This window comes from Dermacentor silvarum, chromosome 8 (assembly GCF_013339745.2).
Source record: "Dermacentor silvarum isolate Dsil-2018 chromosome 8, BIME_Dsil_1.4, whole genome shotgun sequence".
Classification (NCBI taxonomy): domain Eukaryota; kingdom Metazoa; phylum Arthropoda; class Arachnida; order Ixodida; family Ixodidae; genus Dermacentor; species Dermacentor silvarum.
The window spans coordinates 15,665,613-15,682,103 of NC_051161.1; the positions used below are offsets into that span (position 1 = coordinate 15,665,613).

Consider the following 16,491-nt stretch of genomic DNA (forward strand, 5'->3'; position numbering starts at 1 on the left):
GAAAATTGCACTACCATGCAGGACAATTGTGTGTGTTTTGGCAGACTGAACTGTAACAGACAAACATGACAAAATAACGAACGGAAGTAAAACACCTCTCAGTTGTTTGAAGCTGCCATGTGGCATCTTTGTGCAACTGGCCGCTAAAGGTGCTCTAGCCTCAAAACTTGGCATCTGAATGAATAAATCACATCATACGAATAAACAAAGTACAGTAGTATTTTCTACTATAATATAGCGCTCAAAAGTATGCAATAAATGCTTGCAACAGAAGTGACTCACATGTTTGTGTTTGCAAACACAAGATTTCACCCAGAGATATTGTAAATATTGGTCTTTTTTTTTTCTTGGCCCGAGAGTGGCAACTTTCCCTAGCTGTTAGTGAGCAGCCAACATGACTTCATGCACGCAGTAGCAGTATCTTCATAGTACCAGAATATGTACCAGTATGGCGCCATTAGTACCAGTACGGCTACTATATAAAGCGACTTGTTCCAATGCAGTGATGGAGGTAACGGGTCCAGCCACGCGGTCCTTCTTTGGCCTGGCTTATGAATTTGGCTGGGCCACTGGCTACCTGGTGCTGGCACTGGTTGCCTACCTCATCAAAAACTGGTTCTATGTCCAGCTGGTGGCTATGATAGGGGCACTTGTACTCGTCATCGGCTACTGGTGAGCTGGCCTCCTGGGCAGGCCTTAAGAGTTTTTTGTGTTTACCCACATGGCTTAGTGAGTGTGGTGTTCTGCTGCTTCAGTGCTAGATTCCAGTTTGGATTCCCAGCTGCAGTTTCATTTGAAAGGGAGTGGCATGAAAAACACCATTATATTAAATAAATCAATTCTACAAAACTCTGTGATACAGAAGGAGTTTCATGAAAAGAAAAAATCGTCATCTACCAGTGAATAGCAAGAACCTACGAGGGAAGCCAACATGGGTTTCCCTTGTACGAAAGCTTCACAGTTGAAGAAAAGTTTGTTCTTTTGCAGGAATTGTATCCAGGACCAACACTTTTCAGAGCTGGTTGCTCTACCATCTGAGCCAACCAGGAGGCTAGCATTTGGCAGCACAAGGCCAAATTAATCTTTCACATCTTTTAATTAAATGCAACAAATTTCATTCAAAATGGTTAAACAGTAGCCAAATAGGAGCATTTCAGTGCTTGGCATGTGTTCAAACAGGGTGGGTTAGAGCTAAAGCTTCTTTAGGGAAGATGACTACTGTGTGCTGCAGCCACATCCCCATCCCTTTGTCAGGGGCAGAGCTTGTGGTGTTGAAGCCTTGACCGCATTGTGCAAATGGGGCTGTATGCAGTTATTCACTTGCCTCAGTTTCTGTCCACCCTGGAATTATACTACCGAGCTCAGCCATCCTGACAACGCCAGTGAGACTCTTTTGCTGGCTTTGCCAGCCCTGTGCTGATGCTTTGCATCAGTGGGATCCTGCCATCTTCAGTGATGGCACCGATTACAACAATGTGAAAGGCTAGCGGTCTTCTTACAAATGAGCAAGTGCCCATAACAGAAAGGACTACACCACAAAGCTATACGGTAGTTGTTACCATGAGGCTTAACAATTGTCATCTTTTATAATCAGTGTTGCCAATCTGTGGTTATGAAACCACAAAGCCGATCTTCACACGTGAGCCAGCTTCAAATCTAGCTTCACGAAAGTCTTTGGCTATCCTACCACTTGCAAGCTTCACGCAGAACAATGCCTGTAAGGTCAGTCCCAGCAACCTGGTGAGACATTCGACAGGTACAGGGAGGACATTGTTGACCTCCGTGCACATGTCAATACGTCAATGATGGTGACGGACAAGGTACGTCACATCCTAAAGGGTATTGCCAATCACTCCCTTTTACATGCTCCTGTCCAGGAACCCTGGCATTGTTGAGATTTTCGTTCCTTGCCAAATCTTTGACGAGCTCCACAGACATTTGTACATGCAGCACCCTTCTGTGCTCAACAAAGCCCTCTTGCGCATCACCACTGCTACTGACATTGAGCCCCTGCTGTCCCAAACAAGAGAATCTCTCAACAACTGTCTCTGCTATTCTTTGCCACGCATCAACCCTTGTCTTTGGCTCCACACCTTTGGCAGATAATACATAAGCTCTGCTCTTGGCAGAAGGATGGCAGTGCAGCTCTAGCACAGAGCATTTATCTTCACTACACTTCCTCTTAGTTAGGATTGTTTAGGAGGCTTGCAGGAAGGTCTTTAATCAACATTTTATAGCTTATTCAACAGCAGTTGTGTCTTGCACTTCAGCAGCCAAGTAATAATGCTTTGTAGGCTCAACTGACTTCCATGACTTATACAGACTACTTGCTTCACTTAAGTGGGAAATTGTAATTCAATAAGTAGCTCTGTAGAAATTGAATAAATTATTTATGGCATGCTGTATTATATAGTGTCTATCTTTAATGGCCTCAAAGGAAGCACAAGTTATCTTTGAAACTGTACGATAAAAAAAAGCAATTTTAAAATTCATTACCTGTACTTGTCTGAGAAAAAAAAAAAAAAAGGCTAAAGCAATCGCATTAGCTTACAAAGCATTAGGACCTTATGCAAAAGTTTCACTTCATTTAAAGTAGAAGAGACAGTGCAATTTGACCTTGACACTTGTGTTATGCCAAGATAAGCTCCTAGGGAATTAAACCATTGCCATAGCTCCTTAAGTTTTTCTCTATAGTTGTCACTTTTCTTCCACATAATCATTTCAACATATGCACAACTGAATTTTGTAAAATGCAATTTCGTGTGTCCTGTGAGCATTTGATCATAGTTTGAAGCATTCAGCAAGACGGTCCTTTTCAGGGTTCTTCCCGAGTCTCCACGATGGCTCATGGCTAACAAGAAGTTCGACCAAGCTCACAAATTGATCATGGAGGCCGTGGAACGTAATGAGAAGGACAAGGAAGAGGCTGAACTCAAGTTTGAACAGCTGAAGAAAGAGTTTGAGAAGGTGAATACTTTTGCTGTAATATTTGTCGTGGAAAAATATTATTATCTTAGCATTTTGAAGCAATGGTTCCAATGAATGGAATGCTTAGTTACCACTGGCGGACATCCATGCTCTTTTCATTTTTTTGCTTATTTTGCTTGAGGTAAGCACAATATCACAACAAAGCCATATAGACATGACAGTGTGGAGCACTTGTGCAAGTGCCAAAAAAAAAAAAAGGCTATAAGCACAAGATAACAAATTTTATCACACTAGCATCTGCCTCTCTCACATACACGCACAAACGTGGGCTTCCCGCCCACGAAACATGCTGGAACTTCTGCACTGACAAAATTGAGCTTGCAGTGCGCCGACCAATCCAGAGCCGATCACTACACGATCTTACGTCATTTTGTCTGCTGTTATATACTGAATCTACTTTTTGTGCTTCAAGATATTGTTCAACTTGTTATTTTGGTTACGTTATGCACTTCTCAGTAGTTTTGACTCAACAGCCTTGCCCATCTGACCCTGCAGGAGCAGCCAAAGCATGTGTTTGGCAAAGCAACAGTATTTGACCTGCTCAAGACACCCGTGCTCAGACGGCGAACACTCATTCTCTACTTCTGCTGGTGAGAGTTCCTTTTGGTGCACTTTCTGTCCAATGTATACCCATAGTCATGGAGTTTCTTGCACTATTACCTAGATGGAAATCTGGCGCCACCGTCTATGTGAGCTTCCTAATGGGCACTGTGCCACTTTGGGAATTCCAGTATGTGGGTGTGCAAGGCTTTGCCTCAAATGTGGCTTGGCATAAAACATGTTCATGGCTGCACAGATAAAGTATTCTTAAAGTTCATGCACTGTTTATATTTTTCTTGCTTTGTCATTACCTTGTATTGCCCTCCATGATGGGCCAATATCTTGGCCTACAGTATGAATAAATAAATAAAATAAAAAATAAAAATTTAGGAAGAACCTGTCTCAAGATGACAGTCGGCGTTAATGCAATTAGCATTCAAGCAATGTAGTTACACACCGTATTGCTGAGGACAGTATTCCTGAAGACATCTTTATTTACAGTCTATCGATCTGTAGTGGAGGAAGTAGACTCAGAATGCTTATCACATTAACGCACCCATGCACCATAGCACCACCACAGACCACAGCATCTACACCTTCAGAAGCCACCAGGGAAGCTTCACTAAATATGACTTCCCAACAGCAGCCAGTTTTGTTTCGCTGGCCCCCACAGATCAGAGCATCTACACCTTCGGACAGCGCAAAGAGAGCTTACTAAACACAACCTTCCAACAGTAGCCTTGTCCCATTGGCACTGTAAACTTGGTTCAGCATATCTAACTTCAAATGAACTATGGCTTAATTGCATAGGTGTCTATTTCAGCATAAAACTATTGTTTTCATTATCAGCTAGAAGAGCATGCATTCTCACTTTTATCAGTCGGACATGCACCTGTAGAGTGCACTCGCAGCAAGTTGATAGAGGTTAGAAAGAAAAAAGATAACGACACCTAAGTGAAGGAGTGGGCTAGCATTATAATCTTCATAAAAGGTTTTCATTCACATTACATCTTTCAGTAAAGTTTGCTCACCTAGAGTATATAAGCAAGCTAGGAGAAACAACAGATAACAAACTGTTGCATAGCGAATGCAGACCTTGTCATCTGTCCTCAAACTTTAGCCCCCCCGATACTTCTTACGCATTATATAATTGTACATCCAAGCACAAGTCCTCATGATTGAAAGAAAAATGTTTTTTGTGTAATAATAAAGAAAAAAACAGCTATTTGTGTGCTGTTTTAGTCGAACATTAACCAATGTGACAGACGGAATGGTGCTAGCCAGGCTCGCCTTCAAGGTGTTCTAGCTCTCCTAAAATAATGCCAATCCGAAGCCACCACATGTGGTAGTATCGGATTGAAATTTTTATGTTAATGTAGCCTGCCCAGCCCCCCCCCTCCCCCTCATCGCCCCTCATCACTCCCATTCCCGGTCAAGTACGTGCTCCCTTCGAAAAAAAAAATTTCTGGCAATGCCTCTGAACAAGGGGGGCTTGATAAACCAGAAAAAGACACAAAAGCAAAAGGTAGGTGGCGCTGACGTTGTGAAGTTCCCGCAACAGCTTGCCATAACATCATGGATTTTGATGGTGTCTACTCAAACCTAACTAAGCTTTTTTGGGGGAAAGATAGACTGCCTTGTATTCTAAAGGCCAAGTTATACTCCAACATTTTCAGCTCGCCAAACTATGCCGACTGAAGCTAGCTATGTCGCAACGGCAGTGCTATGCTCGACGAAGATTCAACGCTCTGCACTACAACCAGCCGCAACGACATGAATTTTGCGTTGCCACAGCAACCATCGTGCATGTGCAGAGAGCCACCCCCGTGGGCATGCTTCTGGCACCTGTAGGGTAGGGCTCTGGCATTTCTTGTGCACCGCACGAGGAATGCCAAAACAGGTGGCCAACGCGGCCCAGCACGGCCGGTGAAAAATAGAAGAGGAGCTAGCTAGGCGTTGCCGATGTTGGAGCACGTTTGACTGCGCCGGTTACGCTGACTGCATCATGTTGCTAGAGTATAGAAGTCAGTTGTTCGCCGCCACTCTGACGTCACCGAGTCTGACACGTGCACATGTGTGTGCGTTATGCTGGAATACATTCGAACCTCTTTTTAATGAAGTTGGAGGGCGAGCCAAAACTTCATTATATCTATTATTGCCATTTACTGCAGTATGTGCCCAATGAGGTGCACAATTGTAAACATTGAAATAAGATGACATTCTGGCCCGCGGAATTGCTACACTGCCCCAGATACTGTAACAGTAAAGAAGGAAATCCCGTTTTCAGTGCTAACCGATGTTGCGGACGTTGAGGCTATCTTTTGTAAGCTGTGTTTCGCATCTCGCACTGTAGTTGTGGGCTGCGTTTATCGCAGTCCTTCTTCCGGCCTTGACACTCTGCGCCGGTTACATGAATACACGGAGCAATATGAATCAGGGTCCAGACTAATAATCACAGGTGATTTTAATGTTCCTGAAGTGAACTGGCAGACTATGCAGCATCATTCACCCTGTGTGGATGTGTTATTTGATTTTATGTTATCATTCAACCTTATTCAAATTGTAACTGAACCTATACATGTATACAGGGATCCAGCTGTTCCATACTAGATTTATTACTCCTCAACAATCACTTTATAAATGAAGAAACTAAATTAAGTTTACTAGATGGCATTTATCACAAGATCACCTTTTGCACTATACCCCTTCATGACACCATTACTCCTCGGCAAATCGTCGCTTACCCTGACTACAGAGAAGCTAACGACACTAGTATGCTTGATAACCTGATTAATGAATATGATTCATTCCTGCAACTTTCACATACCAGCAGTACGGACATCGATAGCTTTTGGCTCACATTTAAAGTGATTATATCCTGCTGTATAACCAATTACATACCAATTAGAAAAAAGAAACTTGGCAAGCGTAATCCATGGAGAACTCGTGACGTTATTCATGCCAAACGTAAACTGAATGAGGAAATTGCTGAAAACTAACCCATTCAAATTTACGCTTCACAATCTCAGCGCAGCTATCTAATGTATGAAATCAAAAATTAAGACAGCCAAACAGTTCTACTTCACTAATACACTGACAACCTTTTTGAAAACTGCTCCAACTAAGTTTTGGAACTACATTAATCTAAATAATTGTAACGGCAACGGAGCCTCGTATGAAGAAAATAGAAACTCTGCTAACTTGCTTAACGATTACTTCTGCTCCGTTTTCACAGAGGACGACGGCACACTACCACAAGCAGGCTCCCCTAGAAATAGGCCACTAGAGCCACTTACACTAACCGAAACAGGTGTACTTAACCTACTGCTGAACTTAGACTCAAATAAATCACCTGGACCTGATAGTATACCAAATGCCTTCCTTTGCAGATATGCTGGCTGGATGGTCTAGTACTTATTAATAATTTTTTTACAAATCACTGTCCTCAGGCTCCTAAGGAATTGGAAAACAGCTAAAGTAAAACCAATCCATAAATCAGGAAGAAAAAAAGAACCCTCTAACTACAGGCCTATCTCACTACCATGTACAGTCTGTAAACTACTGGAACACATTATCTCAAATCACATAACCAAACACTTTGAACAGGAAGAAATACAGGTTGTTTGTCAGCATGGTTTTCGCAGAGGTGTTTCCATGGTCGCACAACTAATTGAGCTTGTTCACGACATATTGTTAACTCTTTCCCTATCATGGGGAAAATAGGTGTTTTTTGTATGTTACGGCAGATGGTTTTTTTTTTTTCTGAAGGAACTACTGCACTCATTATTTAATGTAATACATCAACAGAAAGCAAAATGAATGCACGTTTCACACATAAAAGTTTTATTAACGAGATGTATGTCATAAAAAAGATAGTAATTCTTAAAATCAAGATTGTGCGATAAAATTGAACAAAGTTCGTAAAGACACGCTTGGTATCTACTAAGAAAAAAGTGTTACGAAAATTATGATATATACAAAATGTATTGCCGTCTATTAGGCACTATCTCCGAAAAAATTAAAATTTTTCATTAAACAGGTATTTCGCTACAAAAAGTTAACTGCAAGCACTATAGTTGGGCGTGCCGGGCTGCTGGCCGCCGATGTTCCAGGCTGCGGCTGCTGATGTTCCGGGCTGGTTTGCATCCTCGTCGCTTTCAGACTCAAAGTCGACGAAAAGTCAGCGTCCTCTGACTCGCTGCTATTCGATGTATCGATAAGATCAGCTGCAGAGGTAGCGGAATCGCGATATCTGCAATTTCCCGAAGCACGCGTGCCGTTTCCGGAGCCGGACAATTTTGCGTTCTGCTTTGACGATCGCGAAACTTCAGAGCACATTTAAAAACCACCGCTTGGCAGGAAAAAAACTAACTGCTTAGAAAACAAAAATATAGTTTCTCCTCTTTCACGTCCGATGATGCAGTGTGTCCGTGAGAGGCACGGAAGGTCTCAAAAGCGGCATTTCAAACCATCGATAGCGGGCGGCCATATTTTTCGTTCTTCTTTGACGATCGCGAAATTTCGGAGCACGTTTAAAAATCACCGCCTCGTGGGAAAAAAGCTAACTGCTTTGAAAAGTAAAATATAGTTCTCCTCCACATCCGATAGAGCAGTATGTCCATGAGCGGCGTAGAAGGTCTCGTAAGCAGCGTTTCAAAGCTTCAATAGAGGGCTAAGCATTGATCAACAGAAACAAATTGATCTAATCTTTCTAGATTTTTCAAAAGGTTTCGATCGCGTAACACATAAGAAATTAATTTTAAACTCGAACTTACCTTGGGAAAAGGACATATTCTCGACTGGATCAAAGACTATCTTACTAACCGCACGCAATTCGTAAAAGTAAATCAGCAATATTTCATTAAATCGAGCGTCAGATCCGGCGTTCCACAAGGAAGCGTTCTGCTTCCAGTTTTATTTCTAATATACATTAATGATCTGCCATCTAATATTCCTGTCAATGTTTTACTTTTTGCTAAAGATAGCGTTCTCTATCAGATAATCAATTTTTATAATGACCGTCTAGCTTTGAACGACTTTTTATCATTAGTGTATAAATGGTTTAACAAATGCCAAATGACTTTGAACATTAAAAATCAGCTACTTTATCAATTACGAGGAAAAAACATAGATCAGAATTCAGCTACAATATAAATAACACCACACTTAATAACATTAACACACAACTTTGGATGGGAACGCCATGTTAACAACGTTACCTCGACCGCACAAAAAAAAAAAAAACTTTTTAATAAATGGACGTCTCAGACTAGCACCCCTAAACACAAAGCTACTAGCATATACTAACACATTTGTCAGATCAGTGATAGAATATGCTAATGCTCTTTGGTTTCCTTTCACCAGAGGACTCATTAACAAACTAGAAGCAGTTCAAAGGAGGCACTAAGATGTATTTACAATAAATATAGGTTAACAGACTCACCCACGGAATTGCTAAAACAGGCCGGTATCCTTACCTTACAAAACCGAGCCAAGCTTGCGCAGTAAAATGATGTACCAACTTATTCATAACGAATTAAAAATAGACAGCTCCAAATACTTGTCTATAACATTAACGCGACCCAGCCGACATAAACACTCTCTATCATTAAACGAACACCCAGTTCATACGGAAAGTCATAAGCATTAGTTTTTTTCTTTAATGACGCGTGAATGGGACAAGCTGGACCCTACTTTTACAAACAACCCAACCATATCTACTTTTTTAACATTAGTCGAAAACAAATTACACGCTTCACAATCCTGACCTACCTGTGTTACCATTTATTTCTGTGCCATTTTATTTTATTTTATTTCATTATATTGTATACATAATCCCAGTTTATTTACTGACACCTGAAATGTATCTTATAGAGCACCTCTTGTGTAACCTTAACTTTAATACCTTGTAGTACTCTGTTGTTACTGAGTACCATTGTTTATTCATGTTAACTGTTTACCTCTTTACTATTTGGTTATTATAAAGTTTATTGCCTTGTATTATTCTGTTACTACTGCCTACGATTTTCACCGCTGCTAATTGTCAGCTTATTTCATTACCTCTTGTTAGTCCCAAGTTTACTGCAATGTACTATCTTGTGTAATTATTGCTACGATTTCATTCACCTTTGCCAATTGTCTACCTTTTTTATTACTCTGTCTTTTTTTTTTTTCAATACGATGTATTATTTTATTAGACAGGGGTAATTGGATATCGCAGGGAGAGGCCTTCGTCCAGCAGCGGACATAAATATAGGCTAATGATGATGATTATTATTACTTTATTATTTCTGCCTACTATATTGTTTGTCTTTGCTGACTGCCAATGTATTGTATATAAACTAAATATTGTGCTAATTGTTGTTGTTATATTATTGTAAGATAACTATGTACATGCCCTCTTGTTATGATCCCTGATGGGATCGACAGTATAAATAAATAAATAAATAAATAAAATATCATGAAATTTGACTAAAAGAACTAAAGAATCTTCGGCGTGTGCAGCATGTGACTTCTTAGCACCTGACACAGCAGTCTTTAGATAGCTGCCCTCTGTTTTATTGTGATGGTCTTTCGCATCCGCTTTCCCTTGACTCGTCACGGTCGAGCAGCACGTGTCACACGACACAGGCAGCCTGGCAAATTATTGCACGTTACATCTGGATTCGATAAATATATTACAAGGGCAGTTTGTTTTTTATATTCACGCAGAATATTAATAAAGGACATCTGCTGTGAAAGGAAGACTTTTCCTCCGCATACATGTAAGGTATGAGCGCAATTATCTGAGCAGACGATAACGAAAGCAATCGATAGCACCGAGGAATATATTCAAATACCAGAATGCAAATGTATGACATGAACTAAGTCATCTTTGGTAAGCAAATCAGAAAAGACTGGCCTGTACGAGTACAGCTCATCTTTGGCGATATTGGCAGAGTGCACCTCGAGCTTGGTAATTAAAGAGTTACCTCTCCACCTTCCTATGAACACTTTGCCTTGTTTGGATTTGTAACCGATTCTTGTTTCACATGTCCAGGTTCGTCAATTCATTCACCTACTATGCCATGTCACTCAACACTAATGATCTCGGAGGCAACCCATACCTCAACTTTGCAATTGCTGGTGCTGTGGAGTTTCCAGCCTACGCTATCTCTATAGTGGTAATCCAGAAGATGGGACGACGTTGGTCACAGAGTGGATGCATGCTGCTGGCTGGGGTAGCCTGTATCGTCACCATCTTCTTCCAAGGAAGTGAGTGTCTCCCTCTGTTGTTCAGTACTATACCTGCCACGGCAATTCATTGGCTGTGCTAGTGTTTCCTTAACTGTAAGTCACAATCGTCGAGGGTTGACAAGTTCCCTTACAGGGAGTCTGGGCATTTGGTTACAGATAAACAGTGCGAGCAAAAGACGAGGATGAAGAAAACTACAGGACCAGCGCTGTTTCTGTTTTCTTTTTGGCCTCGTCTTTTGCTCACGCTTTAAGGCCCAGTGATTCCAAATGGGATCATCAATTTTGTAGCTCAGTGGGCAACCCCGGGTTAAAAAAATAGGTTGTTCTTACGCTACAACTAATATTTAGCCTTTGCTCTACATATGCTGGCAAGCTGGTAGACTGAAGGAAGTGCTGCCACCTCTGAACAAAAAAATAAAAAAATCGCTTGCACTGTTCCCGCCATTCGCTGAGATCCCCTCTTCTTTTCCCCGTGCAGAGGTAGGACAATTATTTTATTTTTCTCTCGAACATTTGGTAGGTGTTATGCTATCCCTTCGCAGTAGATTTATTCGGCGAAAAGTATTTGCGGGTACCGGAGAACTTTGTGAATCTTGATTATTCCAAATGGAATCATTGGGACGTAGCGGCCCCGACTACTCACGTGATACATTTTCGATTGACGTTACCTCACTGGCTAAATCGCGTGTTTGTTCGCGCTCAAACGGCGTTTTCGTGCCGTACTTGGCCATGCTTTGGGCGCGTGTTACCTGATGGATCATTATCGCGCCTGGAGCCTCTATTGTTGGTCGAGCCTTGCTCTGCTTTTTGTGATTTTATGCTGTTGATATGAGGTTATGCCATGTAGATAAACTTTTTTGGAGGAAATCCCTCCGTAATACAGAAAGATTCTTTTGGAACAGATGGCAACAATCACCACATGCGAGTTTTATGGGAAAAAGAAAAGTCCCGTAGCTTGTGCTGATCCCTCGAGGTGACATTCATTCTTCCGATGAAAAAGAAGTCATTACGCAAACTAGAAAAAATAAAGAATGTGTTCTTACTCACGCATTCGGTACGAGAAGTGTGGCGCACACCTCTGCCTCAACAAAGAATAGAATTGTTTCAAAGAGTTTCATCTAAAATAGACTTTTCACGTATTGCTTGAACTGACGCATTTCAAGTCCCACTGATTCCATTTGGAATCATTAAATAAGTTTTGATTGAAAAGTGTGAGCACAGATTTTCAAATTTTTTTACCTACCACGATCATGCACATCTCAAATTGTAAAGACCAATTTTTTACATTGAACAGAATTAATTTGGGCCTGAAAGGGTTAATCTGTTACCATAAGTTAGCAACTAGCCCTAACCAACACTTTGCTTAATTACATCTAGTTATTTACAATTTTTTGGAAAAGCAACTGAATTTGTCTAAAGTGTGACAAATTTATTCCATTTATATAAATCATCTCTTGGGGAAGGAAGCTATGTGCTAGCAAAATCTGCTAGAGCTTTATTTTGTTCTTGCCACCCTTGTTTTCTTTCAGGTCTCTTTCTTGTCTGTTAGCTGTAAGCTGCCTGCAATACTGAAGTACCTAATTATTCCCGAGAGCGTGTAGTTGTGATACAATCTTAAGCAGAAGATTATCTTGAATTCAACCTTTGTCATGTGTCTAGCGCCACTTTCAAGATATACTGCCACAAACTTGCAGTGAACCCACCACGGTGACTTCGTGGCTGTGGTGTTTTGATACTGAGCTCAAGGTTACAGGTTTCATTCCTGGCCACAGCAGCTGCGTTTGGATGGTTACAAAATGCAAAAATGCTTATTACTACCACGGCTGCTGGATAAAAAGAAAGGTGTGGCCTGCCGCATAAATTTACGGTGTCATACGCCGCGTGTCACCAGTGGAGGACTGTTGTTTGGGATCGGCATAGAAAATGCCCCAGGAACGTGCTTGGAACACCGTTGTCCATAGAAGCCGACGCGTCCCATCCCCGTCAACTCCACCTCAGCGCTGTTCAGGCCAGCCAAGCGGCCGAGAATGTAACTACAGCTGTGACATTCGCTCCCATGGCAGCCCGCCTGACGCAGCAGGCCGCACCTTTCCTTTTATCCTAGCGGCCGTGTTACTACACTTAGTGCACTAAACAGAACCCGAGGTGGTCAAAATTAATCTGGAGCTCTCCGCTCAGCATCTCTCATAGCCCCAGTTGGGGCGTTTGACGCAATTAGTCCATCAGTCAAACTTGCAGCAAGATGCACCACATTTTACTTATCATTTTCTAAGCAGGCAATTATGCACTGTGGAACTAAACTAATGTATTTATTTACTCGAATATAGGTCGACCCCTATATTGAACTCAACGAGAAGTAAAAAAAAAAATAAAAATTGCAATGTGGGTCGACCCATATCTTTTTATATCCACAACAGACTTTGAACATGACACACCTTTATTTATGGTAAGCTCGGCTACTAAATCTCGCTGGTCAATGCCACAAGCTGCATCCTCGTTGGAACTACCAGGCAATTTGTCCTCGTCAGATGCTTCACATGCGCCCTCAACAGCATAAACGATGTCGTCCTTGATGCTGTCAAGTGCATTGGATATGCAGCGTTTCTTAAAGCCAGTCTGAATAATCTCCAGACTGGCTTTACGGCGAGTGCAGTGGAGGAACTTTGTTAGCTCCATACTTTTGCTAGCTTTGCTCACGAGTATAGGTTGAGATTCTTTGGTCACAAATATAGGTTGATAGCTCATTTGCGAATAATATTTTTTATTTTTAAGAAATTTGACCTATGTTCGAATAAACACTATATGTGGAATGGGAATGCCATCACATTCCTTCTCAAATCTGGAGTGAATATCTCGAAAACTGGTGGCAGCCTAAGAACCCTTGCTAGGCGAATATGCCTTGAGCACTAAACAGCTTCAGTTCCAAAGTTGAAACATGTTTCATTAATTAATAAATTAAGAAATTTAGTGACTTTTAGTTAAATGAGGAGTTGATAAGTGATTATCACTCAGATTTACGTCCTGTGTGTTCAACAACACGAAAAATATCTAACACTGAAAAAAATAGCCTTTATAGCTACTGGGGGCACTACTTCTAAGAATTGTTTAAAGGTTCGATTGTTCGCTTATACATTAATCAAACTACAACTATCTGATGATTGTGATGTGTACCTTTGACTCATTGCAAGCACTAGAACTACTTGCGATAAGCAGCTTGTCACCATGGTCTCTCACCTATGTCAGTGAAAAGAACCTCATTGAAGGATCTAATCTACCCTCTCTCACATGCTTGCAGAGACCCTCTGGCTGAAGATAACCTTTGCCATGATCGGCAAGTTTCTGATCACTGCCTCCTATGGCATCCTGTACGTTTACTCGGCTGAGATCTACCCGACGGTGGTACGCAATGTCGGGGTCGGTTCGAGCTCTACTATTGCCCGATTTGGTGCCATCATCGCCCCTTTCGTAAAGGAACTGGTGAGTGGAGCCTCATCCATGCAATTGAACATCAGAAAATGCACTCTAGTTGTAAACTGAAATCAGCTTCAATGCTGGTGTATTGCTGCCATAGAACTATGACTATTTGGGGCTAACATTCAACACAGTGGCAAGCTTAATGCGAAAATGTGTCACAAGCTGTTTTAAAACAAAAAGATACCTAAGATTTACAGCTGTCATTGCCATGCTCAGGGTTGCCTCACTTTATAATTTTTTGCTGATGGTGGGAAAGCCGAGCGACGTAAGGAATGAATTATACAGACATACAGTAAAAGCTCGATGATACGATCACGGCTAATACGAATTTCCGGATGATACGAATTTTTCTGTGGTCCCGGCCGAGCCCCATTACTTTGCAATGTGCTAGAGAACGGTTGTTACGAATCGATTTTCAGCCAGCGTCGGTTGATACGAATAAACGCCGCCCTACCCACGGCCGCGAAAGAGAACAGCGCTCAGTCACGTGCTTTCTCTCCTCTTTTGGTGCGGAGGCGCGGCGCCGGACAGCGCGGACTCCGCGACTGGGCGCGAAGAGTTTGAAGCGGTGGCGCTTCAAGAAATAAATGCTTTTTACGTACATGTGCCTGAGTGAGTTCACCTCTGACTCTTTAATTTAGCTACAGTCGAATCTCGTTAATTCGAACATACCGCGCACCGACAATGCTCTTAGCAGCGCGCCAAATAACGCGGCGGCGCCTCCGACCGGCATTGCTCCGACAACGCCGTAGAGCAAAAGCTCAGGAGAGACCCCTCAATGCCGCGCGCGAAGGAACGAGGAGAAAAAAAAACAAAAAAAAAAAACCCGCGGCGGAAATTTCCCCCTCTCTCAAATTGCATGGTCGCCGTTTCTGCATCGCGCCGGACAAGCGTGTACATGCCGACTAGAGTGTTCTAGACAACCGTATTCTAGCACACACTAGTGCCGACGTCTCAGCCACGCGGATAAAATGGCAGTGAACTCTTCTCCTCTATTTTCTAGTCACATGTTGACCTTGCAGGCTGCGGCAGCAGCGCAGAGGGAAGCAGCGGCGGAGGCACAGTCGGGCCAACGAAACTGCCACGCCCGCAAACGCTCGCTTCCCGATAACGGCAGAAAACGAAACTTCAGGGGGCGGCTAAAATAAGCTGGCGCCAGCACGGCGGCGGGCGCGCACGGAGATGTGCGCACGGAGTCGAAGGTGAGAGAGCTACGAGGGAGTTGAGAGGGAGGGCGAGGGGAGCCACCGAAGCGGCAGAGTTGACCCGGCGAAATCCGCTTCCCTGGCGCGCCCTCCTCCCTCACCTTCGACGGTCTCCGCGCGCGCCCGTGTGCCGGCGCCGCCCGCTCGCTCCCTGAAGCTTTGTTTTCTGTCGTTATCGGGAAGCGACCGTTAGCCGGCGTGGGCAGTTTCGTGGCCCGCGCTTGCTATGCGCTTGCGCGCCGCGATATTTCACGACTCGCACCGTTCGTGCATCGTGCTATGGTGCACGAATACTTCAAAAATACGTCCTTTTAATTCGAACAAATTTTCGGGCCCCTTCGAGTTCGAATTATCGAGATTCGACAGTAGTTTTAATTGTGTTTCGATGATACGAATTTCGGCTAATACAAATATTTTTCGTGACCCCGTGAGATTCGTATCATCGAGCTTTTACTGTAAAGAGCAGCCCTAGCTGTTTCATGTCATCTCCTTTGCCTTCTCTACCTGACTGCATTTATTGAGCCTCATCTTTTTCTATATCCTGACCCCCTGCAAGCAACAGGTGTTATGTCCAGTCGATGAAGAGCTTGCACTGATCATTTAACACTTCATCACTTTAGGTCTCAATGCAGCAGAAGTACATCGCAGTCCTTAACCCTCGCCCTGTCGTGCCACTGTGCACAAGGAAATTATAAACCAGCAACAGGGTGAACGAAGTTAATTGATGCAGGTAGCTGTTCACAGTGTGTAATGTGCAACTGCTGAAATTTGAGCAGATCTCCTCAAGTTCTACTATGTACAGTATAGACCACTTATAACGTAACCGCTGATAGTGCAGGACCGGATATAGTGCGGTCTTTTCAGACTCCCGTTAATTTTCCCATGGCACTCCATGTATACACGTATCGCTTATAGTGCAGTTGCGGGAAACGAAATACCGGTTACAGTGCGGCTGCGTGGGAGTATGGAAGTCAGTGGAGACTGGCGAACGCTCGCCTCAAACGGGCACCCCAAGGATTGCTCGAAGAAGAAAGAGAGACAAAGTGGA

General features: G+C 42.7%; 1 protein-coding gene across 6 annotated transcripts in view; it reads left to right on the forward strand.

Annotated features, from left to right (window-relative positions):
• The window catches only part of LOC119460670 (organic cation transporter protein-like), a 113,345-nt gene that overhangs the window by 85,313 nt on the left and 11,541 nt on the right, over positions 1-16,491 (forward strand). For all 6 annotated transcript variants that reach the window (XM_037721711.2, XM_037721712.2, XM_037721716.2 and 3 more), the window contains exons 5-9: positions 504-672; positions 2,820-2,967; positions 3,484-3,578; positions 10,568-10,782; positions 14,060-14,241. In XM_037721711.2, coding sequence (XP_037577639.1) covers positions 504-672; positions 2,820-2,967; positions 3,484-3,578; positions 10,568-10,782; positions 14,060-14,241 — 809 coding nt within the window. The remainder of the gene's footprint in view (positions 1-503; positions 673-2,819; positions 2,968-3,483; positions 3,579-10,567; positions 10,783-14,059; positions 14,242-16,491) is intronic.